Source organism: Pelophylax lessonae, assembly GCF_965119305.1.
Source record: "Pelophylax lessonae genome assembly, chromosome: 4".
NCBI lineage: Eukaryota > Metazoa > Chordata > Amphibia > Anura > Ranidae > Pelophylax > Pelophylax lessonae.
The window spans coordinates 25,193,554-25,211,467 of record NC_138771.1 but is presented as its reverse complement, the minus strand read 5'-3'; the positions used below and the strand labels follow the sequence as shown (position 1 = coordinate 25,211,467).

The following is a 17,914-nucleotide window of genomic DNA, read 5'->3' as shown; positions in this document are numbered from 1 at the left end:
GGGGGGGGGGGGGGGTTCTTTCGAGTCGGAAAGGAATTGCATGCCATTCTTTCCAGTGCGATATGCGCCCATTCATTTTGTATGGACGCAAATGGCACAGCAAAGCATCAGTACTCGGTTATAAGTTGGTACTTGACCAAAAACATCCGTACTAACCAAAATAAATCCAGTATCTGCATTCCTACTTTTTACCCCAAAGAAACACTTCTATATTTAGAACTCAGGGAACCCCTGCTAAGAGTAGTTCATTGGTGGTGGTCAGTGGGAAGAATGTCTCCTACATTGGTGATCATAATTCCACCCTTCTAGTCAAGGGTCTGCCTCACATGGGAGGTTAGCCACAGCCCAAGGAATTAATAAAATGTGAAGCATTCAGTCCTAATTATTAATTTCTGCTGGTAATATAGCAATAGTGTATTATTGTGTTCACACTATTGGCCCATTTCAATGTTATTTTTCATGATATCTACTTTAATCACATCGCAGCCCCTGCTTTATATGTATTTGTGTTTTTAGTGTTTTTCACCTAAAGGGGCAGCAGTTAAGGGAACTCACTATATGGATGAAGTGTCCTTCACGGATTATTTCACAGCTCAAGGAATCCCTAGCCAGTTCTGAAGGAACCCAAAAGGTTCCACAGAACCCTGGTTGAGAATGACTGGTCTATGCGGACACTAGAAAATCCTGGGAGATGGCCCCGCCTCCCCCCAGCAGGTAACTGACAGCCCCAGCTGTGCATGCTTCCCTATGAGACTTTTAGAGAGGGGTGTGTCAATGCTCTCCACTCAAGTCTCAGATTACACACAGTTCCCTGCTCTATGTTGTGCACTGTGATCCCCCCCCCCCCCGCTTTCTGGAGCTAAAAAAATAGCCTTTGATCTGTGAACTTTAGAAGGCTGGAGGAGAAAAAGGCTGTAAAAACGGCTTCAGCTCTGTCTCACCAGAGAATAGTCTCTTCAGTGAGTACAGTAAACCCCCGCTCCATCGCGGTTCAGTTTTTGCGGTCCCGGTATATTTTTTGTAATGTTATTTTACTATATAAATTAAAAATGAAATATTTTTGTGTTTTCCATAGCTGTTGCTATGTCTCTCAGTATCTTTTATGTGTTTAAATGAGTTTCTATTGTTTTAAAAGTGTGTTTAAAGACCTTAAAATGCTTTTACACGTACAGTGACATTAAAAAAAAAAAACCATGCCTACAATGCATTTTAATAGGGTTTTTCTATTTCGCGGATTTTCACTTTTCGCGGCTGGGTCCGGAAACGTAACCCCCGCAATGGAGGGGGGTTTACTGTATATGTAAGGGTTTACAACCACTTTAAAGCCTTATGACTTTTGAATACTAAAAAAGGAGCAGCAAATTGGTAGACAGATTTACAAAAAAAATTGTACATTCAAAAGACCCTTAGAGAGGCATATTGAAGACAACCTGGGGGGGGGGGGCGCTAATATTTTACATACATCTTTACATTTATGCAAAAGGAAAACCTTACTGGTAAAAGCATTGAGACAAAGAGGGGCCAAGGTTCGTACCATGATGTCAATAACACAATACATCCTCAAATGCTGGCTTTAAAACCAGAAATTTCAAATATCAAGGCTCTTTGTTGTAATTTTTAATGCCTGTAACAAACGGTGGTTTAGGAAAAAAAAAAAACCAAAAACGATGGATTGATATTGGGGGCGAACAAACCGGAGATACCCCAGGTACAGTGCAGGGTCTACTGGCCATACTCACTATGTTGCAGAAGGGGGACTAGGGAAGGACAGAAAAAGGACATCATGGAATGTGACAAACAGGGATCTGTACATAAAAAGCTTCAAGTTGTTGTATTGCAATGTTTGAAAGGCAAATACTGATCACATTTGTTTTTGTCCAAAAAGTTCATTAGGGAGCAGAGCGCCTCAAAAAAAAAAAAAAAAAAAAAAAATAATAATAAAATAAAAACTATTGTTTCCTTAGCTACTTAAAAAAAAAGGATTTTTGGAAAAAACAAATAAAACAAACCAAAAATAAATTAGATGGCTATGAAAAAGTTCATTGTGGGCCAGCTATGCTGGCTTATCAGGCTGTCCTCACAGAATCATTTTTGTGAGTGGTTTTGCCAAAGGCTGGGTCATTTTTTTCAAGCCATAGTTCTGCCAGTCTCTGGGTAGAACCGTACGTTGATGCTTTGGACCCCAAACACATTTTGTATTGCTTAGGATCGAGATTTGGGTCGCAAAACACCGGATGGTGTACGTGAACCACACCAGCCTCCTGGCTTCTAAAAGTCTTCAAACCTGCTTGTACTACTTTATTAAAAAGGTCCACGTCCTCCAGTCCCCATCCCTGTATAGAAACGTCAAATCCTCCAGCATGAAGGAGGTCTCCCTTATGAACACAAGTAATACCAAAGCCATAGTTCCTCCAAAATCCAGTTTTTTGCGTAAATGCATAATGATTGTCGCTCGGAACCTTCCCAGCATAAACAATCTTGGGATCATATTGGCTGAAGATAATTGGAAAATATATTTGTTGTCCTAAGATAGTGTTGGCTCTACAACGCTGAAGAAACTCCGTGGTGAACACCAAATCCACATCGCAAAAGAAGAGCAAAGAATCGTTGCTAAACTGAGAAGATCCAACTTCCAAGGCCAATGCTCTAGAAAACTCCCCAGTCACCGGCAATATTTGCATGTCTGCCTTTGGATATTTAACCCGATAATCTCTCATGAGGTCGACTTGTTTCTCCTTGTCGGGATTGGAGTTCGAATTGAACAGCAAAACAACGAGCTTCACATTTTGGTTGGTAAGGAGGCAAGTCTTTTCAAAATTGGCCATGAACCTACTGAACATTTCAAAGCGCCCGGATAATGGAACCAGAATGTTCACCTTCTTTTCCTTGGGCTCCTTGTGTTCAGTCTTTGAAGAAGTGAGCTGGAATGAAACAAACATCTTCAGAGAATTGGAAAGGAAAGACAAGGAGCCGGAATCTTGGTTTATTCTATTCGCCAGCTCTTTAGCATCAATCTCTTCATGCTCCTTGAACTGAATCTTACTGAAGGTTTGTTGGAGGTAGGCATGTCTCCTCACAGGTACAGTCATTTTCTTGCCCTTGTGCTTTTTGTAGAGCAGGAGCAGGTCTAAAACATATTCCGCACCATAAAGAGGGTTCAGCCTACGGTAACCATACTGGATCTCCTTAAAGTCAATAATACGGCCTCTAGTCTTGGCATTCGCATTTATCATCTCCATGACCTGCATTACAATATCATCTAGCGCTTCTTTTTGCGAAGCATCCATTCCGCGCCTTGGGGGCTGCCCATCAGCTGCTGAATACAAATACTTGCCGGTGAGAAACTCCCATTCCAAAATCTCCTCCCGCTGGCGTGGCTGGTACCTCATGAATGACGGAGCTATACCAAGCTGAAAATCGTCTTTGTGGACCTCAGTGTTGCTGTATTTGCTCATCAACACGATTTCCCGGTGAAGCTGGATTGTGCGGTAGCGTAGATCTGCTATTTTGCGGCTCAGCATGTAGCTGTGAAGTCGATACTGGTATGCTGGATTCTTATTAGGATGTAGAGTGATGGCTCTGTGGATCTTGCTGTTATGCACGTCCTGAATATACCCCTTCTTGTTCTGCTCATAGTTTTCATAAAACAGCTGCTGCATCTGGAAGGGAAAAAAAAAGGACAAGAGTTCAATTTCAGACATGCTTTAACGCAATGCTTATATGTACATACAATATGTTTACAGCTTTTCCCCATATACAGGAAAAGAAAAGGAAATGTTTAAAGTGTGAATCATTTCACAGGCTGAAAACTTTACTTTCTTTCTATTCGGTCAATTATATTATGGCTGCTTAATGTGCCCCTTAATGGAAAGTTATGTCACAAGTTATGTCACAGATTGTAGAGTAAAAGCCTAATATGTGAAACTAGAGGACAGCCGTAATATTAAGATATTTACCCTTTAATTCTGAAATCTAAAATTGCTTTGGACAAATATGGACCAGATTACGTTATAAATATTTTTAAAAGTATTTGAACTTCAGCAGGAATGTATGGAATCCATCAGATAATGCTTAAAGGGACAACCAAGAAGCGGGAGGGGGAAAAAAAAAAAAAAAAAAAAAAAAGACTTGTGCGCAATCTAGTTCTGAGAAAGCCCAAAGATTAATCAGAGGTATTTACAAAAAAAACGACAGATTATAGCAGGCAAGGAGTGGATTTTTAAAGTGGAAACTACCTAAAACTTGATAAAAATGTTCAGCAAATTATGCTACCAAATTAACTTGCGCTGTAAAGCTGCCACCAGCATTGGTATTTCTGTGCCATTTTGCTGAAACTCAGAGCCCCTGAGCAGTAGTAAATCTTTAAGCCGTCAGCAGATCAGTCTCTAGTGGCTGTGAATTTCTGCACAATGCCAAAAATAGAGAGCAACTGAGCATGTGCAGAGCAGGGTGAGTACTACTGGATTTTAAAAACAGTAACATCACATTTGACTAAAGTTTCACTGTACTTTTCTCCTTCCCTGACACTCTTTAAAGATGGCGTTGCTTCGTAAATCAGATTGGTGCCCTGTATTGTTGACCCTAAAAGTCCATTTAACTTGAAAGCAATTTTTAACCACATTGCACACCAACTTTAGGCCTCCTTCACACGGCCGCTCCGGTTTTGTCCGCTGAGGCTTTTTTTTTTACGGACACGGATGACATACAGACATAATGTAATGTTAGTCTATGGGGATTGCGGATGACACCGCTGACATCCGATTTTGCTTCCTTTCCGTTTTTTTAACGGAAGAAAAATAGGGTTCTATTCCGCTCCGAAAAACCGTACAGAACTGACCAGCATTATGTCCGTACATCACCCGCAAACGGATGGGGTGATATACGGAACGTCCGTGTGAAAGAGCTCTTAGACTCCTAGTTTAGGGGAATAAAAACCCTACTGTTAATTGTAGATATATATACACATATATATATATATATATATATATATATATATATATATACACACACACACACATATACACACACACACATACACATATATATATATATATATATATATATATATATATATATATATATATATATATATATATATATATATATATATATATATATATATATATATATATATATATATATATACACACATATATACATATATACACATATATATATATATATATATATATATATATATACACACACACACACACACACACACATATACACACACACATACACATATATATATATATATACACATATATACATATACATATACATATACATATATATATATATATACACACACACATATATACATATATATATATATATATATATATATATATATATATATATGTATATGTGTGTATTATATTTACACACACACACACACACACACACACACACACACTACCCTGGCCGCCTATATCCAGGGAGTGACATTCAGCACCGGCCAGAAGATGAAGACTGGCACCCAGAAGAACACAGGGAGAAGATTGCTGGACCTTGTAGGCATCAGACTATTGCAACTCAGGCTGGCCATAGTTCGAATCTTGGTCAGTTCAGCAGGGACCAGCTAAGATTCAAACAATCTATGGACAGGCTGATTGTACCCAATTCCAGGGCTCGACAAACCCCAGGCGCGAGGTCGCATTTGCGACTAGAATTAGCGACCTGGCGCCTGGGGTGCCCTGTCCTTTTTGCCCCCACCTCCTCCCTGAGTGCACGGACTTTCGCGCCGTCCAAAAATTGAGGCCCCGGCTTTTCGGCCTTCTTCTGTGAGATGAGGCTTCCAATGGGGAACTGGCGCCCTCTTGTGGTGGCCGGGAGTAATGACTGTTTCCACTGCCTTGTTCTTAATGCCTTCCCATCTCCTTCCAAAGAGGAGATGAGAGGGAAGTTTTTGCAGGCTTCATCTCCCTATCCAGTTACTTTTGTTTAAAGGTAAGTGGACAGGGAGTGTGGTTATTAATTTTTTTAAATTAATAAAAAAAAAAAATTTTCAATTATGAGAAATTTATATATATATATATATATAGTCTTTGTGTGTAAATTTAGTTTCCGTTTTATTAAAGTTTGGTTGTTAGTTTAAAAAAAAAAAAAAAACTGGCTCCTAACTTTTTTAGCTGGCTCCTAAATTTCAGGCAAATTTGTCAACCCTGCCCAATTCACTACATCGATACTTTGGTACAACCAGTATGTCAATCATTGTGTTCCTCCAGCAGGGTCGGCTCCCCACGCCAGGAAAAAAAATAAAACAAAATAGCTCCATGGAAGGGATCCCCCCCCCCTCCCCCATTAAGAAATCACATCTATGGCCTGCCTCAGGTAAGTTCCTGTGATTTTAGTTCTGCTTAAACCCATTTGAGATTTAGGGGGCTAAACCAAGTACTCTTTGGATTTCTCCTATGAAGAGCCATAGTATTGGGAGAACAAATTGGCACCGATCGTGTCCAACAAGTTAAACAAGCAGAACTGCACCAAATACCAAAATGCCCGAGCCTTCCCACTTGCTAGAATGTTTGATATAAATATTCTCATTCAATAAAAATAAGAATTTAAAATGCTAAACTAGAGTTCTTCTGTAATAAATCATAGAATGGTATAAGTAACCATTTTATAGCAAAACACTGTTTAAAGGGTCAAAGATAGACATGAGTGAGAGGAAGGTTTTAATTAAAAACACAATTTCATCCATATTTAAAATTTGATTTTTCCAATAGATGTTTACTGTTAAAGCATTTTTTTTTATACACTTCTTAGCCTTTTCAAAATTAAGAGTTGATCCAAAAAAAGGACACGGAGCCGCCTCCATCTTCTGTTTACCCAGGATCTGTGAAAGCCTTAAAGTTCTCCCATCCATTAAAGGTTGAATGTTTGTGGTCCAGCTGTTGTGGACTTCACTGGCTGCTTTCCAGCAAAGCGACTGAAAGAGTGTGTGTTGTGTTCTTGAGTTTTAATGAAGACAAACCCCTGCCAGTGAGCGCTCAATGTATCGGTCAAACCGGGCTCTAATAGAAGACCCGGTTTATAGAAAAATTTGGCATCCTGCCTGTGGAGAATCCCATAGGATTTCATCACAGTCGGAGATTGTACTACAGAGTCAGACTCTAGCTTAGCATACTTCAATGAACAAGGCCTCATGTTCACTGGGTTATCAATGCATAAGTGCAAGCAATATGTGGTGGTTTATTATAGAGGACATGATCATGCTCCTCTTTGCCTGGAAAAGGACATTTAGATGCAGTTATTCTTTAGAAGCACATTCTACAGGTGACAAATATAAGAGGTCACTACTCTGTACCCTATATGAAGAAAACTACAAATCCTGGCTTTATTCAGCATTGACCAGGTGCCTATACAAAAGAAAAATTAGAAGCAAGATCATAAGCAGGAAGTTCAGTTTGGGGGCCTCCCTCGCTTTTTTTTTTGGGTGGACCCAATGTCCACCATGGGAAGATTAGTTTGTTGATTTTTCCTGATAACCCGGGGAGTCAATGGTGGTCGGGTGCTTTGAAAAGAACCTACGGCTTGATTCTCTGAGGTGCTTGTCATTCTCTCCTTGCCCAGACAGGGGTCTTCATTCCAGGGTAGGGGAGGGCAAAAGGATGCTGTTCATCTTTCTTTTATTTTGGTTAATTATCTGTCAGGGGTCTCCAAACTTTCGAAAAAAGCGCCAAGTTCACGGTCCTTTAGAATTTAGGAGGGCCGGAGTTTGGCCAGTGGAGTAAAAAATAGCGCCCCACCACTGGCGTCAGTGAGAGAATTTGGCGCCCCGCCATCGGCGTCAGTGAGAGAATTTGGCGCCCCGCCATCGGCGTCAGTGAGAGAATTTGGCGCCCCGCCATCGGCGTCAGCGACAGGAATTTGGCGCCCCGCCATCGGCGTCAGCGACAGGAATTTGGCGCCCCGCCATCGGCGTCAGCGACAGGCATCTGGCGCCCCGCCATCGGCGTCAGCGACAGGCATCGCGCTCCCCCCATCGGCGCCAGCGAGAGGCATCGCGCCCCACCATCGGCGCCAGCGAGAGGCATCGCGCCCCACCATCGGCGTCAGCGAGAGGCATCGCGCCCCACCATCGGCGCCAGCGAGAGGCATCGCGCTCCCCCCATCGGCGCCAGCGAGAGGCATCGCGCCCCACCATCGGCGTCAGCGAGAGGCATCGCGCCCCACCATCGGCGTCAGCGAGAGGCATCGCGCCCCACCATCGGCGTCAGCGAGAGGCATCGCGCCCCACCATTGGCGGATTACACATTCACATATATTTTGCACATTCACATTTGTCTCTGCCCTCAAGGAGCTTTCAATCCAAGGTCCCTAACTCACATACATGCACACAATAGGGCTTATTTTGACAAGATCCAATTAACCTACCAGCATGCATTTAGAGAGTGCGAGGAACCCCATGTACGCACAAGGAGAACATGCAATATATTTATTGAAACCCCTAATAACTTCTGGGAGGACCCATGGTTGAGCATAACTGATGCAAAGCAACCAAATTTATTCCATGCAGAAGTAAGCAGACTCCACACACTCCTCTGCTCAGAAACTGAACAGCCCGTGTGCAATACCCATCACCACTACTGCATGATGTCCACCATGAGATCAACCATATTTCGAGAAAGTTACCACTTCAAGTAGGTCTGACTAGCAAGAAAAAAAAAAACAAACAAATGTCATTATCCGTTCGTGTCCTCAGCACAGTGAGCCAAGGGTTCAAAATGTAATTTCTGAAAAGACAAAACCCATTACAGTAATATGAATGTGCACACCATATAATTACTTAAAGTTTATTTATGAGAAGGGTGCTGTAACGGCATACATAGTTGCATAATGGCACACCCAGACTCCAGTGCAAACTTCTAGAAATCTGTTCAATGTACCTGAAGCAAGTGGAGTGAAAGGCTTGGTCTCTGTTACACAAAGGCAGGAGCAGGAAAAGCAGAAGTGTATACAGTTAAAAACTAGGCACCTGCTCAGCCCTGCCAAAGCCAACAAAAGCTCTCACAATAAACCATTAGCAGCTTCTAGTATTGAGTTTCTTCATATATTTGCGAAGCTATTCTGTATGTCCTGACTCCAGGTAACCAGCTCATGCCAGAACAGTGACTTATTTTACTCCTTAAAAGTAAACCTGTCAGGAAAGCAATATGGAGAAGGCCATCGGAAAATGCTAGTTACTTGGCTGTTGTACTCCTCTGCTGCATTCTAATACTACAGCTGGCCAAACTGATCAAAATTTGGTCGGTTTAAAGAGGTTGTAAACCCCTTTTGTTTACATTTACCTATAGGCAAGTCTACATTAAGGCTTACCTATAGGCGCTATAAATATCTCCTAAACTTGCACAGTTTATGAGATATTTACAGGGCATACTGCCGATGATGTCATCGGCGCATTCGCTCTGAAGGAACAGCCACCCGTAAAGTCCCTTTAGATCCCAGTGCCGTGAACGGCGGGCTCTTGCGTGGGAGTGATGTAATCGTGCCTCCGGCCAATCAGATGGCCGGGGGACAAGATCCAGGAAGCAGGACGGCAGGACATGTCTGCCATCCTGTCGGCACTGAGGGGGCTTCGTTTTTAGGCAAGTACTTTATAATGAGCTAGTATGCGATACAGGGTTGATCATCAGGATGAGTCCAAGGCAACCCAGTCACCCAACCAGTGCGCAAGCCCACAGCTTAAACCTCGTGATAATTGCAATCCAGTGGCTGACCATGTTCTTCGGAACAAGACTGTCTGATTTTAGGAGGAACAGTCATTCTCTGGAACACAGACTTGTTCTCTGCTAAAGATATATACTCACTGCCAATAATAGAAAGAGGAAATTGATGATGTGGCATTGGAGTAAATGAGATGTCACCTAGTCACTTGATCCTGGCATGATGGCATGCAAGCGGTTCTGAGAATCCTTCTCATGAGTGAGAATTTCAATACACATAATTAGGAGAAGAGTGCCTAGCAGTTCTCTTTTTAGGAGGCAGAAACCGTATGCTTAATTGCCCTATGCCAACCGCAAGCCTTTGCCCACAAGTTTAAAGCTAACAAGTTAACCACTTAAGCTTGGACAGCTGCAGACAAATGACAACGTTGTACGGGATTCTGGACGTGTGCGTGGCAGCAGAAACATACACCAGTTCACCAAACCTCTGCCAGGACACTCCTGTACACCAGTTCACCAAACCTCTGCCAGGACACTCCTGTACAGCAAAGTACTCCGACTAATGCTTCCTGAGGATCTACCCTGCCCTGCCGCAGATCTGCATGGACTGTTATTTCTAATGTATCACTCAGTAGGATTGTATTCTGTACATTATAGAATATAGTGTACAAGACTACTGAACAATAGAGTCTTGTTCTGGCTGGTTAAACCTAAATTGCTCCACCCTGGAAGACGCTGCCAAGCCAGGTCAGATAAGCAGAACACATCGGTTATTCAAAGCAATTAGGAAGTCTAATATGCAATAAAAAGGTTACAAAGTTCAAACGGGAAAATTGCCACATACATTTTTGTTGAACGCCTTCGCGCCTAAAGGTAAAATAAATCTAAATGCTCAAGTACGTTAGTAAAACCGTATATATTGCCACAACTACTTTGTGCAACCAGTACAAAATTGGACTATCATTTGGTGGTAAATGGTAATGGGCCTCAAGTGTTTTTCTCCCCTCGGTAAAACTGACCCCAAAAAAAAAAAAAACCGAAAAAATAAAATAAAAAACACTTAATTTAGCTGCATATTTCTTGGTACTACCACTGCCTTCCACCAAAGAACAACCCAAAATTAAATTCTCCTGCTCCTAACGATCACAGCAACAACACGTGTGCTAGCTGGGGTTTGTAGAGAAAGTTCGACCGCACTCAGGAGTAGATGGAAAAATAGAAGAGTTTTATTCCCCATAAACTTGAATACATGACAATGCTTCACACAGACATGGGACAGGTTAACGCGTTTCACCATTCCACAGATCGCTTACTCATAACCAGTGGCTATGAGTAAGAGATCTGTGGAATCGTGAAACGCGTTAACCTGTCCCATGTCTGTGTGAAGCATTGTCATGTATTCAAGTTTATGGGGAATATAACTCAATTTTTTTCATCTACTTCTGAGTGCGGTCGAACTTTCTCTGTTGACTATTTGATTACTGGATGGCGGATCCAACCTGCACCGGAGTGCTTTGCCTCACCTGAGTGGCTTTCTTCTGTTATCCAAGTTAGTTGTGGTTTGTACCCGTAGTACAGCCCAAAAACCATTGTGCCCATTTTGTTTTTTTTTAACCTGCCTAAGACTCCGTTCACACTGGGGCGACCTGTCAGGCGACCTGGTCACATGACAGGTCGCCTGCCATAGAGTAGCTGTGGACCTGTTCTAATAGGAGCGACACAAGTCGCTCCGACTTAGAAAAAGGGTTCGGAGCTTCTTTGGGGCGACCTGGAGCGACCTGCATTGACTTCAATGATATGAAGTCCGTGCCGGCCGCTCCAAGGTCGCGGTGCGAGCTGCGCACCGTGACCTGTGAGGTCGCCCCGGCAAGTAGCATCGCCCCAGTGTGAACGGGGGTCTAAAACACATTTTTTTTTTTTGTGTACAACTGACTTACCTTTGACCATGACCAAAACACGAACACTGGCACTGACAGATCCCACTTTGATCTAGGCATTTTTTTTTTTTTTAAATTATTATTATTACACTCTGCAAGGAGAGAGATACGTCTCTCTATTCCATTCACAAAGAAAACACCAGGAGGGAGGGGGGGGGGGGGTCACAGTGACTGATCACTGAGGCCATCACAGCAATCAGGTGACCCGGAATCACGAGTTTCAGATCCCAATAATCAGTCCAGGGCATGGGGCTCATGGCGAGACCCCGGTCTCTGTGCTAGGAGATACACAAATATGCAGCCCCAAGGGAAAGCCGCCCAGTCTAGTAGGGCCACATTTGTGTATGGCTGGCGTCAAGGGGTTTAAGAGTGTAGAAAACAGGGCTGTCTTTTTTTTTAGGGGTATATGAATACTTCCTACCAATTTAAACAGAAGCTAGTTAACCACCAGAATGTCTGAAATGTGGGAGAAAATCTAAGTACCTGAAGGAAACCCTCACAGGGAGAACATGCAAACTCCATGCAGGTAGGCATTTATGCCAACTGTGCTGTGGCATTATATACACACATTCAGGTGAATCTCTAAATATTCAATTATACACTCAGCCACAACATTTTAAAGTTATGCCTCGTACACACGCAACGATTATCGGCCGACCGATCGCCGTCTTTTGTTCAGTGTTGTTGTGTTGGTTGAAATGTGCCTAGACTGCACACAAATTTTCTCGGCCAACAAAAACCAACTTGAAGTGATGTCATGTGCTGGTTTACTTTCCGTGTGTTTTTTCTTCTCTGAGCATGCCCAGTCTTGCGCATCACATTTTTGTCTGCCGAAATCTGTACTGACTGACGAACAATCGGCCGTTGTGTTGACGGCCAACAAAAAATGTTATAGCCTGCACACCAGATTTTGTTCGGCCGAAAAGTCAGAGTCGGTTGTCGGAAGCATCATACTAACAAGCCGACAATCAGCCGATCAGACATTGGCCGAAAATTCACGGCCAACTATCGATGAGTGTGTACGGGGCATCAGTCCGATTGCATGCCTACTATAGTAACCTGCAGCAACAAAAAGGAGAAATGGCCCTTGGAAAGCACACATACGCACTTACAGGGAACAGGGTGACATTTATAAAGGGCAGGGACATTACAGAAAAATGCGGACAGAGGAGATGAGAAGCAGAAGGAAACGTTTGTCCAAGCAAACAGGAAAGCTGCAGCCAGGCGTCTGGCCACAATATGGACGGGTTTTTCTTCATGTGGATGCCCTTCAGCAGTTTGTGCCTTTTAGAAAATAAATCCAAAGAAAATGGAACAGTGCTGCAGGATATTAAAAAAAATGTACATCTACAATGAAATAAAAATACAAAATGAAAAATGCAATCTGACCTTTGGGTCATAGAGGACAAGACATTCAAAAGGAGGCCAGTGAACCAATATCTGTTCCACCGGCTACACCAATGCCTTTTTGCCATATTTGGTCATGTGACCGACACTGGAGGGAACCAGGAGCAGCAATTAAGATAGGTAAAACATTGGTTTAAAAATCTACCCACTTATAAGTTCACTCACTGGGCAGGAAGGTCGGGATGGTGGAAGGAGAAGTTTGGTTTACAGGTCACTGTTGGTACATTCAGGACAGTGTTAATTTCAGCGACTAAAACGTTTTCGTCGACTAAATTAAATCAATTTTAGTCGATTAAAATACGACTAAAACTAAAACAATTCAGATGACTAAAATGCAACTAAAACTAAAATGGCATTTTAGTCAAAGACTAAATCGAAATTTGCTGCCAAAATTAATACTGGTGCATGCTCAAAGCTTAATACCATAAATAATGTAGGACGTTTTAGTCGACTAAAATGTACTGGACGTTTTAGTCGACTAAAATGTACTGGACGTTTTAGTCGACTAAAATGTACTGAATAAGACTAACACTAAAACACTTGCAGAAGACTAAAATGGGACTAAAACTAAAATGCCATTTTAGTCCTAAGACTAAATTGAAATTTGCTGCCAAAATTAAACACTGATTCAGGAAGAAAAGAGAAATACAAAGAAAGGTGCAGGACCTCTGAAATAAAAACTGCTCTTTTATTGGTCCTTGATTAAATGATAAATATATGTTACGGTTTTATATCCATCACAAACCCGCCAGGCAGAAATGACTGAGCCTGTTTATTCCTGCACTAAACTGCCTAAACTCCCATGAGCAAGTGGTGTGTGCGCAACATTACTGAAAAACAAGGACAGCATGTGATGCCATGCAAACATTACCCAATTAGATATACACCGAAATGTCAAGAGGCCGAAAAGGAGGTTTTCGTCATTTTGCCTATAGAGAAAAAAGTGCTGATAATGGCACCAAAAGCACACGCGATTTTGCCACCTTTTTAACAGCGCTTATGGTGTGTTTTTCATAGGTCATGCGATTCAAAAACATAACACGGGTGCTTCTTATTGTTGCATTCTTGCTCCATTTTCAATGCATTTCAACCGGGAGGTGGGTTTTAAACTGACAAAAATGCAAGCAAGATTTTTTTTTTTTTTTTTTTTTTTTTTTTTTAAACACAACGGACCAATGTGAAGACATGCCTTATTCTCTTTACAATATATATATATATATATATATATATATATATATATATATATATATATATATATATATATATATATATATATATATATATATATATATATATATATATATATATATATATATATATATATATACATACATACATACATACACACATACACACACACACACATATATATATATACACACACACATACATACATATACACCCACACAAGAACAAAAACCCCCCAAAATGTTATACTTCCCTTCTCTATGCAGTTGGAATTGCAAAGAGCAGCCGAGATACTTTTCTCGGGCTCCTCTTCAGCTCTCCTGGCCCCTCCCTCCTGTTAAGTGCCTCCACAGCAAGCAGCGTGCTATTGGGGCACCAAAGCCAAGTCACAGCTCTGTGTCCATTCAGACACGGAGCCGCAACCTGCCCACCTCTCTCCTGGTTGGCTGAAATATTTTGATTGACAGGCGCAGGAGCCAACCACGCCATGTCTCAGCCAATGGGGGGGAGTCCCAGATAGCTTAGACACCTGCATCATCCTACTATAATATATATATATGTGTGTGTGAATGGAGGAGGAGTGTGTGAATGGAGGAGGAGTGTGTGAATGAAGGGGGGGGGAGTGTGTGAATGAAGGGGGGGGGAGTGTGTGAATGAAGGGGGGGGAGTGTGTGAATGAAGGGGGGGGGAGTGTGTGAATGAAGGGGGGGAGTGTGTGAATGAAGGGGGGGGGAGTGTGTGAATGAAGGGGGGGGGAGTGTGTGAATGAAGGGGGGGGGAGTGTGTGAATGAAGGAGGAGTGTGTGAATGGAGGAGGAGTGTGTGAATGGAGGAGGAGTGTGAATGGAGGAGGAGTGTGTGAATGGAGGAGGAGTGTGTGAATGGAGGAGGAGTGTGTGAATGGAGGAGGAGTGTGTGAATGGAGGAGGAGTGTGTGAATGGAGGAGGAGTGTGTGAATGGAGGAGGAGTGTGTGAATGGAGGAGTGTGTGAATGGAGGAGGAGTGTGAAGCAACTGCCTGCCCCCTATGACATTGTCAATTTTATGAAACATTTGGTGGTGTATTTTCACTTTTTATAGTGTTTGCATTTTTTTTTTTTTTTTTACAATAAAGTAATTTAATATACGGCACTCCGTAATGAATCTCTTGAGGCTTCTTCCTCTTTAATATTGTATGTTTATTAGTCTAGAGGCCACCCTCATACTAATTTAATTCAATTCTTTATACGAGGGCCTTTTTTCCTAAATAACAGCAGGATTTATTTAGAGAAGGTTTACCCTTCCTACCGCTACACAACTTACTGGCTGAGCTGGATCTTTTTATAGTATTTATACACTCCTGCAACATCGCTGGATAAAGACGGGCTCAGGCAAGTAATGAAGGGGGCTGCTGTACACAAATTTTTATATATTCTTAATGCATAAAATTAGGATAAAAAAACCTTTTGCCTTTACAATCCCTTTAAGTATTTATGCCATACACCAGGAATATGCAAACTGTGGCCCTCCAGATGTTGCAGAACTACAAGTCCCATGAGGCATAGCAAGACTCCAACAGCCACAAGCACAACACCCAGAGGCATGATGGGATTTGCAGTTTTGCAACAGCTGGAGGGCCACAGTTTGCATACCCCTGCCATACAGAGCCATGCAACAAGCTTTTATTCTTTACCTAAAAAGCAAAACAATGATCGATCCTGGGGTTATGAAGAAAAATAAAAATACAAAGCGTTGAGTTTGCAGCTAAGAACTGAACCACTAAAAAAACTGAAAATGAATGCACAGGTTACTCCGCAGTGACAATGAAGAATCCCTGAATGGAAAAAGAAAACCATGAATGAAAAGCACAAAATTCTTTGGAAAGATTTTTTGAAGCCAAACTATGGGGGAGTAAAATGCAAAAAATATGTAGCTTATTTCACAAATGTTGGAAGAACAGATAAATCACATTATTTCCTGGCAAAAAGTAGACTACAATGATAGGAAACAAATATGTGCTATTAAGAAGCGGCACTAACCTGATTTTAAAGCTTTTTAAACCTTGATTCCAAATATTAAGGAAATTAAATTGTTAAAATTGATCATGATCACTAAAAAAAAAAAAAAAAAAAATACCCAAAAAAGGATTTACTGGCTGACATGGACATAAATCAGAGGTTTATGAAGATCTTGGGCCTTAGCCAATTGTTAACAGTCCCTACAACCAAACAAATCTTCCCCTTCATATTTTAAACAGCATAAGTAAAATCCAGGAACCATTGTGCAGGCCATGTTTGTTATTGCATCTGCATCCACCCTTCGCTGTGTGTAGCCTATAGAGATGGATGCAGACACAGCCATGTGTACCCTATAGAGATGGATGCAGACACAGCCATCTGTAGCCTATAGAGATTGATGCAGACACAGCCATGTGTAGCCTATAGAGATGGATGCAGACACAGCCATGTGTAGCCTATAGAGATGGATGCAGACACAGCCATGTGTAGCCTATAGAGATGGATGCAGACACAGCCATGTGTAGCCTATAGAGATGGATGCAGACACAGCCATGTGTAGCCTATAGAGATGGATGCAGACACAGCCATGTGTAGCCTATAGAGATGGATGCAGACACAGCCATGTGTAGCCTATAGAGATGGATGCAGACACAGCCATGTGTAGCCTATAGAGATGGATGCAGACACAGCCATGTGTCAAAATGTGACGCTTGCAGGAGTGGGTGCACAAATCCCAACGCAGGCAGCAGCATCCCCCTCCATAGGCAGTCTTCCGGGGGAAATAAACGCAGGCTACATGCAGAACGGGTGTCACTCACCTGAACTCAGCCATCAGCTGCCCACACACAGATTTTCATTCAATCTGCAGGCTGAACGAAATCTAACAGATTTCTCCATATACGCCAACAGGACACTGCCAGGGCTTGACAAAATTTGCATTAATCTAGAAGCCGGTTCTTTAATAAATCTTTTGAATGGAACATGTAACATGTTCCCGAAGGTGAACTTCTTTAACCCTTTCTCAGCCAGGGCAGCAGTCCCAATCGCCACGGCGGCCAGGGCAGCAGTCCCAATCGCCACGGCGGCCAGGGCAGCAGTCCCAATCGCCACGGCGGCCAGGGCAATCGTATTTGGACAGCCAGGCACCACCGGCTGCCAGAATACACACACAGCTCCTGCATCAGACTGCACAGACGCTGTTCAGCCAACAATTTTCCAACAGGCTTGAAGTCGACTGAAGGTGTAACTTTTGTCGAACAGAGTGGTGGCGAAAGGGGCGTACACTGAATTTATGCCAAGCCAGCAGGAGTTGGCCTACTCAAAAGCGGAGTATGGCCAGCTCTAGGTTTGAAATTACCAGAAATTTGTTCAACTTCACTTCCAACACAACTATAAAAAAAAAAAAAAAAAGGTACCAGGACCCAGAAATACAGAAATGGAAGCAATTTCATTTTTTTTGGAATCTGGTAGCAATGACTTTATAGCAGCATTTCAGATGACACGTGTCACACAAAAAAGGCCAGACGTAGCAATTGTGCCTTCCATATAATAAAGTATTCTGAGCTGTATTTACAGACCCACGTCTGCCATGTCCTCCTGCATACCATCTGTTGCTGGCCACACAGTTAGGGCCCGTGCCCAAGAATAGTTTTTGCATTGCTGTGAAAAAGGAAAAGTTTCCTGTCCAGCACAGCAGATGGGCTTGAGGTTTCCT

At 42.3% G+C, this 17,914-nt stretch overlaps 1 protein-coding gene across 1 annotated transcript in view; it reads right to left on the bottom strand.

The window, feature by feature from the left end:
- Positions 1 to 1,995: 1,995 nt before the first annotated feature.
- CHSY1 (chondroitin sulfate synthase 1) overlaps positions 1,996 to 17,914 on the bottom strand; it is an 88,044-nt gene continuing 72,125 nt past the window's right edge. The window contains exon 3 of the mRNA XM_082255962.1: positions 1,996 to 3,659. Within this exon, the coding sequence (XP_082112088.1) occupies positions 2,067 to 3,659 (1,593 nt within the window). The 3' untranslated portion in view covers positions 1,996 to 2,066. The remainder of the gene's footprint in view (positions 3,660 to 17,914) is intronic.